General features: G+C 37.8%; 2 protein-coding genes across 6 annotated transcripts; both read right to left on the bottom strand.

Annotated features, from left to right (window-relative positions):
* Positions 1-1,035: 1,035 nt before the first annotated feature.
* LOC121975795 (caffeoylshikimate esterase-like) lies at positions 1,036-6,548 on the bottom strand. 2 transcript variants are annotated; one of them, XM_042527665.1, is made up of 8 exons: positions 6,419-6,548; positions 3,866-3,895; positions 3,399-3,525; positions 3,166-3,312; positions 2,933-3,063; positions 2,719-2,856; positions 2,457-2,555; positions 1,036-1,359 (listed from the first exon to the last, which is right to left on the bottom strand). In XM_042527665.1, the coding sequence occupies exons 1-8, from the start codon at positions 6,431-6,433 to the stop codon at positions 1,141-1,143; spliced, it is 906 nt and encodes a 301-aa protein (XP_042383599.1). In that variant the 5' UTR covers positions 6,434-6,548; the 3' UTR covers positions 1,036-1,140. The 2 variants fall into 2 exon arrangements, with proteins under 2 accessions (XP_042383599.1, XP_042383598.1); XM_042527664.1 differs by lacking the exon at positions 6,419-6,548 and adding an exon at positions 4,480-4,614.
* LOC121975796 lies at positions 6,182-9,393 on the bottom strand. Of its 4 annotated transcripts, none has more exons than XR_006110420.1 (5): positions 9,064-9,393; positions 8,847-8,978; positions 7,920-8,303; positions 6,905-7,024; positions 6,182-6,790 (listed from the first exon to the last, which is right to left on the bottom strand). XR_006110420.1 is itself a non-coding variant. In XM_042527666.1 (5 exons), the coding sequence occupies exons 1-4, from the start codon at positions 9,177-9,179 to the stop codon at positions 6,909-6,911; spliced, it is 771 nt and encodes a 256-aa protein (XP_042383600.1). In that variant the 5' UTR covers positions 9,180-9,393; the 3' UTR covers positions 6,182-6,790; positions 6,905-6,908. The 4 variants fall into 4 exon arrangements, 2 of the variants coding, with proteins under 2 accessions (XP_042383600.1, XP_042383601.1); XR_006110421.1 differs by having other exon boundaries at positions 6,182-6,758; XM_042527666.1 differs by having other exon boundaries at positions 6,905-7,047.
* Positions 9,394-9,728: the final 335 nt, after the last annotated feature.

The raw sequence follows: 9,728 nt of genomic DNA, 5'->3' as shown, positions 1-9,728 counted from the left end.
TTGATGGAGATACCTGTGGTGGCGGAGGCGCTGCGGATTCCCGGACTGGCCGCGCGCCTTCTCTCCGACCTCGCCGGCGCCTGGACTTCCGTCGCCCTCCTCGTCGCTGGGTTAGCCGCCTTCTATGGGTTCCTGCTCGCCCGAGCCAAGCTCGCGCTTCTCAGGTTCCGCCGTTCCGCATCGGCCATTTCGTTGCACTCCAACTTTTCCTTCTCCGGCGATGATGACGAGGACGATGTCGAGTCCTCAGAATCGCCGTCAGATGAGGACGAGGAGGAAGATGATCCGCCGTCGTCGCTCTTCGACGATTCGGCGTCGGGCAACAGCGGCGTGGACTGGAGGTGGGATGGCGGGTTTTTAGATCTGCCGTTAGGCGGCGCGGTGGTGAGGACGTGGGAGGGATTGGGCTTAAGGTTCGACCGCGCCGGAAGCGGCCTGATCTCGATCGTGGACCTGAACCGCGGCGAGGTGCTCCGATCGTTCCTCGCGCATGTCCCGGCTGCGGCCGCGAGCCTGGCGTCCCCCGCGGTCGTCCTCTCGGCGGCTCAGAGAGCGGCGGCGGCGGCGGCGGTCAGAGTGTGGGACGCCAGGGCGTCCGGCGAGCAGACCCCCGCGGCCTCCACCGATAGGCGGACCACCCGCCGGCGGCGGGTGGTGGGAGTTTCCGGCGGGGAGGGGAGGATTTACATGAGCGACGACGACGGGGTTTTACGGCGGCGGACTTGAGAAGGGGCCGGTCGCCGCTAGTGGTGGAAATGTGGCGGGAGAAGAATTCACTGCTTTTGCCCTCGCCCAAATGATCAAATTGCTAAACTCATTCGTTACCATCATCATCATTATTTTTTTTCCTTAAAAAATCATTAAATTTCTCTTTGTAATTGTCTCGAAATTATTTGTTATTTTAAAACTAATTATTAGTGTTCATGATTTATCTCATAAAATGTAGCTTGGAAAATTTGTACATAAGCTTATTAAAATTAAAAACTTAGGAACTATGATATCACGGTCTCTGTAACACATCGAATAATTCAGAATTAACATTAATTAATGCTGGAGAATCATATAAGAATGGGCAGTTTTCGATATGAATTACTCTCGGCCCCCAACGTTGTTTATACTCTAGTATGAATTATTTAGGTGTTAAATTTTTTCAACGTGATTGTTCAGCCAAGAGATGATATCGCCAAGAACCTGATAAATAATCTCGTCAGGCTCGCCCTCTAGAAGCGCATGATATGAATCCTTGTAAAGATGCAGTTTCTTGTCAGTGCTGCGAGCTTGCTCATACAGAGCCTTGCTAACTGAAGGATCGGTCACGATGTCAGCCTCGCCGTGAAGGATTAGTAATGGTAGAGATACCTGAGGAGAAACTTGATTGGTGTTAAATTTAGATGTTACAAATGAGTAGGTGCTACAACATATAAAAGCTATTCGAAAATCATAAAAAATTAACTATTCACTCATCAAAATTACTACACACAAATCACTATTATATATATATATAAAATACTAACTTGGTCAAAATTATTAAAATCACTTTAAATTACTCAAAATGACTTTAAAATAGTTATAGTTAAATCTTAATTCCTAAACTCTAAAATCACTTGAAAATAATTATAGAAGCTACTTAGTAACTTTTGCACATTATAGCATTATCGATAATTATTATAACACTATCAAATAAGGAATATTCTGGGAATAAATTTTTTGATGAAGTGTTCCTTTGATTGATTGATTTTTTTTTTTAAAAAAAAAAAGAAGCTTCCTTTTTGATGATTTACATAATTTGGGGCATCCTTTGGATTTTTGTCTAAAAATTTTTAGAGTTCATCTCTTGTTTCTTAGTTCTTACTGTTAGTACATAGTTATTACTCTATGATGACTGAGTCCATTTAATCAAATATATATCAAATTTTGAACTTTAAAGAAAGATGACTGAGTCCATCTCTTGTTTCTTAGTTGCCCATGTATACAATTATTTCTTATTTTTCTTGAAACCTCACGCATCCATCTTAGGCTCTTAGCACTGTAATATTTACTTTACTACATTAACTTTTTCATGTGAAGTTTCCTAACCATCCAACACTTTGAATAAAGTATGATGGATCATTTCACATCCTTATTTCTATTTCCTGTTAGTACAAGGAGACATAATGTTCACATCTAGAAGCTCCTCTCTTCAATCACCTACTGTTGCTCCAAGTAATGAGTGTCACTGTCTTGGCAGATTAGATTCTAATAAATCTAGAATTCATATGGAATATCATGTCCATTAATTGGCATCACTTCAATGGATTTTCCATTTTTGCCCTAAATTCACTACAAGAATAATCTAGGGTCTAGGGATACGTCTTATTAGATAAATAACATTTGTAATTCATATTTCGACAAATGCTAGATGGAGTATTAAAAGTAATAGCAAAACCTGTAAACAAAATTATTAGTCATGCTCATACCTCATGCAATCGCTGCTCTATCTCCTGGGTTGTTCTCAGCATTTCCACTGCTGTTCTCAGGCGTGGATTTCCCTTATAAGCAATGGCATTATATTTGGTCTGCAATCAAAAGACACTGTTTTATGTATCACTTATATGTTATATGGTTATGAGAAAAGGACAAATTGGACAAAGGAATCGAGAATTTTATAGAATAATACCAAGAATCATATGGGAAGCAATAAGAGATGAATGAATAATCTGATCAAAGTTTCAGACTGACCTGCTGTAATTTCTTTGGATCTCTAAAAGCCATTTCTCCTAAATCCTTTTGAGGAACTAATTTCCTTTCTGGTAAAAGTTTAGCTATACCGATGAGGAATTGCTTCACAGGCCATGGAGGAATAACATTATCTGCTATCTAATAAAAAATACTTCATTCTAGGGAACACAGGCCGAACGATGAAAGTTCAAAAGATTCATGTCAAATATTTTACCTTGCACATTGGTGCTACTAAAATTGCACCATTCCAAGAATCTGGTTGTTTGAAATGCACCTTAAGAACCACAGCTCCGCCCATTGATTCACCAAACAGAAAGCTCGGAAGGCCATGGTACTCAGGCTTCTCTGCCATCCAAACAAAGCACGAATTTGCAATTTCAAAGGTAGCAAATTTCTAGTGGCAAAAAAATTGAGCACTTCAAAAACTGAAGAGTAAAGGTGACCCACCTTTGATTTTCGAAAAATGCTCCACGACATCATTTACAAGACTATCGAAGCTTGGTATATAGCCATGAAGTCCTTCTGAAAGACCAAATCCAGGGTAGTCCATAGCAAAAACTCCAAAGCCACATGATGCTAGCTTCCTGGCAACACCTGAGAATTGCAACATGCAGACAATTAGAAGGCAAGTAAATCATTGCCAGAAACATGGCAGAGATAAATACAGACAGAAAGCAAACCTTCGAAGAAAAAGGTACAGGTGTCTCCATAGCCGTGACAGAAACAAACAAGAGCCTTGATAGAAGAATTTTCAGGAAGCCAGCTTTTGGAGAAAATTTCTACTCCTCTAGAGTTCACCTCATATAACTGCATAGAAATACTAGAATATTCATTCCCTAAAATAAGATAGAATGAACATGACCTCTAATTAATATCGAAAGATCTAAAAGATACCAAAAGTTCAGGATTGACATGAAATCCAATCTACCAATGAGCGAGAATGTAGAATACTAATATTGAGGGATAATTTACAGTTTACTCTTTAACGCTGAAGATGTAAAGATCTAGCAATCCATAGTAACAAGCATAAGCCAAGCATACAGAGAAAGAAGGAAAGGAAAGAGGACAAGAAGATGAAAATTGAAGCAGAAGCAAACCTGCAAGGGATTCTATTTTCAAGCAAAAAAAAATAAAAAAATGATCTCACCTCTTCTGTCTTTAATCCATCATACTGTGCCTGCAAGTAATGACACAAAGAAGTTATAAATAAACTTTCTTCATGAAGAACTGAACTGAATCATGAAATATTTGAAGAAAAGTCAATCTAAATTGACTACTTGTGGAGATTTACTCTCCATATTGCAGCAAAATATATTGCTACAGGGAAGGTACGGTATGTGCAAAAATCTGTTTTCAAACACATTAATTAAAAAGCATACGTTTTGATTCATATGAATACGTGTCGAATTAAAAGAATAACAAATGAATTACTATAGAAAAACTCATTCCTCTTGGAAGCATCCAGAGGACCCATCTCCAAAGGAAGAGTTCAAAATAAAGCAAAATCTGTGGTTAAGTGCCGTAAAATCTATTGAAAGCCCAGTGCTTTCTCGCTCGAACAAATCAGAGAGACAACGCGTCACAATTAAATCACGTTACAATTGCATTTCTGTCTTTTCAAAACTCAAAACCCACATGTTTCAACTTTCAACAATAAACAAACCCTAAAACCGATAGCTTGTCGTATATCATCACCAAACAGGCGAGGAGGCAAAAGAAGATCTCCACTATCAGCTAACAAGTTCCCGATGCGAAAAGTACCTTGAGGAGGCAATGGTCGATCCCGAGCTGGACGCCCTTGAAGGCTTCGCGGATCCTCCGGCGGTCGCTCGCATCGTTCAACTTCGCCTCCGACACCATCCTCGCGAGCTCATCGTCCACGCCTTCCCACCTCATCCCTTCCCCTCACTCCCCCCCTTTCTCCCTTCTCTCTCTCAATTACCGATCCGAAACGAAGAAGAAATTGAGAAATCGCCCTGCGAATGCAATAGGCGAAGAAAGAGATGAGGCGGAGCGGAGGATGGGAAAAGAAAGGTGGCGAAGAGTCTTCTCCACGGAAAGAAATCAAAGAGGAAGGAAAGCGATCTCTCCAATTCAAGGCCCTCTACACGTCGACGCAATAATGTACCTGCGAGCCACGCAAAGGAGTAGGTGGGGCCGGTCTTGTGTATGACGGTCAATTCCAGACAATAACGACGACTTCAAGCGACATAATTTTACGGAGGGAAATGACGGGACAATAACCTTAAATATCTACCAAAAAAACAAGCATATTAATAAATACCGCGTTAAGTAGTGATCACATGTAATTATAAATTAACTAGCATATATATATCAATGATATCTCTTAATTGTGGCAAAAGGCTAAATCGCAATGATATCTCTTAATTGCCCCAGAGTGATGGTGCCACGATTAGACCTCTAAATAGTGAATTAGACGTTTAAGATTTAAATATCAACTGTAATATATTACAATAATTTTTCTAATTTTTTTTATAGACATCAACCGATCATGTACCCATACAAATTATAGTTCAATTCTTTTGCAGGGGATATCAAACACCTACAATACTTGAACTGCTCATACCGTTCGATCATCCGTTAAAATTTATCTATACTATACAAATTTACCTAGTGTGATCTGCGAAGTAGAACCAGCCATATTCAAAAATAATTAGATCACGAGAACTAGATATCCTAGTAAAAAAAACAAAGATATCTCTTTTAGATTAACACCTAATTACTTTTAAATATTAATTATTAGACCCCACGTGCAACTTACTAACAATATGTTGTAATTTTTTAATGAAATTTTGGCACCCACTGGTTGGCCATGTTCATATGATCTGTTTGAATTTTCATTTGAGAGGCAGACAAGCTTAAATTTTGCACCGTCACTGCATTGATGGTTAACGTGATTTGAGTCCAAAAATTATGTACTTATCTTACATAATATTGACTGAGGGACTATGTTGCTCTCTTGATGTGCGTGGGTAAAATAAATCATGAGTCACTTGATCCCAAATAAAAGGCCACTGTAAACAAAATCTCTTATAATCTACCTCCCTCCCTTAAATCGTAGAAAACAATCCTTAAAAAAATCCCAAAATAAAAACTATCATCTTCTACTACGGTACCTAAACAAGGACAATATTCACGCTCGCGGACTTGCCCTCTCCATCGAGTAGTTCTAAATGACACTTAAGTGAGGGGCGGATCATAGCACTCCATTAATGGCCAACCTCAAAAGTCGAGGCCTACCCCATTAGAAATGTTAAATTCAACTTTCTTCAATCTCTCTGCTTAGCAACAAACTATTCTTCTGCTTAGAACTACTCGATCGAGTAGTTCTAAATGACATTGAAGTGAGGGCAGGATCATAGCACTCCGTTAATGGCCAACCTCAAAAGTCGAGGCCAACCCCATTAGAAATGTTAAATTCAACTTTCTTTAATCTCTCTGCTTAGCAACAAACTATTCTTCTTTCATCATCAAATTCTCTTACACTCAAAACATAATAATAGAATATGCAAAATGTACAATAACAAATTTTCAGTCATATAATTCAAACAGTTTTACCAAATAATTTGTTTACTAGTGCAAAAATAGATGAATGCTTTCAAGATAACTTCTATCAGTTGGAAACAAATAATTTACTTGGTAGAATATGTTAAAAGCAAAGTCCTCTGAGGCAACTGACCTCGTAAGCTTGCATTCTTCATTTGTAAGATATCTAAAAGGGCAGTCGGGTGCTCGAGTTCAGTTAAAATGGATTCCAGAAAAATGGTCTTATCTTGCATTACAAGAGTTTGTTTCCGTGACTTAAACTTGTAACCTCAAGATCACATGATAATAACTTTATAGTTGTGCCAAAGCTCCCCTTCATCATTTGAATATTTCTTTTCGAAGAAGTCATATGTAGTTATGTTGAAAGTGGGGTAGCAGAACGAAAGCAAGCCCAGAGTATTATCACATCCTTGTGGAATAAGATTTCCCAAAGCTCTGGGGCACTGATTGTTCTTCTGTGTGACTTAAAATTCCTTAAAATTCCCACCAGGCATGGAATTTAGTCCTATGATGAGCGTAGTACATATGGTGAAATTGTAATGTATGGCTAACCCTACAGGCTACATCCACTTAAACTATTATTGTACACATAAATATAGGAACTATGAACAGAACCTACCTCATCATGGCAAGGTTGGAATTGATCCTTTCTCCATTGAAAAGAAGCTTGCCCGTCCATTGTCGACATAGCAATACTTCAACCGCAAACCATCACACTCCTCCTCCAGGTTTTCTAATTCTGATATTGAAGGTGGATTATCTCTTGAAAATAGAAAACGTAAAAGAAAATCATGAATCATTTGAGGATAATGTTGAAGGAGACTTAATATACTGCATGCAGTATATAACTAGAAGTTGGAAATTTCTGTATGAAAAACTAGTAAAATGAACAAAAAATAGCAAACCAAATGACCGCTTCTTTCTTAGAGGATTCCAAACAAGAAGTATCCTAAATATCTATGACAATACAGGAAAATAGGCATTTAGTATGTACCACCTAATATCGTAGACACATTATCTTTCCAAGTGTTTAAATATATTTGACTTGTATGATTAGGCCTTTGACCATGATTCATTGCTCAGTGGGCAAAACAAACAGCAGAGGTCACAAAAGGTGAACTTTAAGTCAAATATGAGTAAAGACAACAAAGTTTGCACGACTTAATAAAAATAGCAATTAGTTAACTAGTTTTTGGAACAAGGTTCAAATGCTAAATGAGAAGTCAAATTTGAAAAGCTAAGAAACCACTTGTCAAGACACAATGATGCAATTCATGAATGCATGTTCAAACTTCAAATGGCAAAAGGGATTAATGTAAAGCAGCAAGTAGTCGAGTTGGATGGACAAGACGTATATTATCTTGGATTATTAAAAGAATAAGTTTATTGATCTATATGCATATTTGCTCATGCATAGATAGCCAATATAAAATTGTTTTCAGGAAATAATTAAACGCTGCTTCAAGATTTTAGTATCTAGCAATTACTATATATTTGAATGAAGATAGCTAACTCTACAATTGGTAATACCATGATTTCTCAATAGAAATTAATCAAATATAGAATGGAAATTTGAAAGTATCAGATAACTTATCGAATAAATACTTCAAATAGATACATGTTATATTAGGTACCTTAATACACACAGCAGGAAATCTGGATCACCAGGGGAAGATTTTCTGAACTTGCTGTTAGGCAAGTAAACATTATACAATGGCTTCAGGTTGTTGATTCGCATTCCTTCTAACAAGTCAGAAATTGAATCTAGGCCATCATAAGTCCCCTTATTTTTACATGTTGAAGAATTGGAGCTACAGAAGATTTGATCATTCTTAGATGTCCAAGAGGTGTCACATCGCTGAATTATGTAGCCAAGGGATTTCAGATGCTTATATGCCTGAAAAGACTCCCATGAACACCCAAATTTAGCTCCTATGACCTTCTCATAAATATCTCCAACACTGAGTTTCTTATCATTAGGACTTGTGAGAATTAATGCCCCTTTTTCAGCCAAAAACCTATAAAAAACAAATAGCTCTGAGAGATAGATAAAGGTAGAAAAAAAATAATTAATTTACTTGAAGAACAAATTGCTATCAGTATGAAAAATGGATGTCTTTATTGCTAAACTTTGAGAATCTAATGACTCAGAAAAAATAATAATCATGCAATTCAGATGAAGATCAGAGTAGTGAGACTGCCATGGGGGCAATAAATGCCATAGAATGATATCTAGCTTCTTCCATCTAAAGTTTGCCAAGCCAGAACAGATAGCAACATATAAAGGAAAATGAAATGCAGATATAATAAACGGTAAATTTTCTAGGATAATATAAGCTCCTTTTTGAGATTAGTCCAACAACTTTGAAAAAAGGCTACTGAAGGTGAATGTAGAGATTTCATACCCACCAAAAATGTAACTTTAGTGTCTTTTTATCTAATCAGGAAACTTTGCTTGACAGTCTAAATAAACCAAACAAAAAGGTTGATTACCAACAAGTTATAGACGATAAAAAAAATCTCATCCATGAAAAATAACCCAACCGAAAAAAGAGGCTCACAATATTTCTTCAATGTGGCAATAGAGCTTGTTAGTTTTTGCTACACCAGTGGTGGACCACAAGCTTCCCTTCTTTTCCACTATCTCCCCCATACCCATCTCTTCAACCCAAAGAGCCTTGGATACTTCACTCCTTCAATTAAAACGAATGCAGCACAAGTCGGCTGTAGTTCTTAATTGCATCAACAAACGTTTTGCAAGGGTACAAGGAACTTTACCGGAATTGATGCTTAGAAGCTGAAGGTTTGTTGACGCTATTAGAAAGGAAAGGGTTTCGATGGTGCTCTTCGTCTTCATCTTCGTCCTTTGCTCCCCATCCTCCTCCGCCTTCCATTATTCTTCAGATAAATTAGGCGGCGCTAGCGTGCGGTGGTGGCGACCGGCGCCAGGAACTCGCCAAGCTACGGATGGAGGACAGCACCGACCAGACGCGAGCGAAGGCGGTGGGGAGGTAGAACGCCGTCGATAAGAGCCGCGCCGGTTCGGGAAAGGCGGCGGAGATGAGGACTCGAGGGTTTCTGTTGGGATTTTGGACGGGTCAAGGAAAATCAAATAAATATTAACCAAAGCAAATCAAGTCGAATAATTTTTAAAAACGATAATTAAAGTAAATATTGGTTTTCACACTCTGATTTTTTTTTTTTTGCCTTTTAAATATTTTTTATTTATCTTAAATATCATTTTAGTATTAGACACATTTTATTCACTATTTTTTACAAAATAAATATTGAAAAAATATTTTTCAAATTTCATTATTTATTTTTTTAAACAATTATTTATTTATTCTTATATAATTTTAGTATACATATCCTCGAATTAAGGTTCATATACGCTAGACTAAATTTGAATTTAAGTTTATAGTTTGATTTTATTTGAATTTTCC

Source organism: Zingiber officinale, chromosome 4B (assembly GCF_018446385.1).
Source record: "Zingiber officinale cultivar Zhangliang chromosome 4B, Zo_v1.1, whole genome shotgun sequence".
Lineage (NCBI taxonomy): Eukaryota > Viridiplantae > Streptophyta > Magnoliopsida > Zingiberales > Zingiberaceae > Zingiber > Zingiber officinale.
The sequence above is the reverse complement of the archived record's forward strand: the minus strand, read 5'-3'. Positions and strand labels throughout refer to the sequence as shown.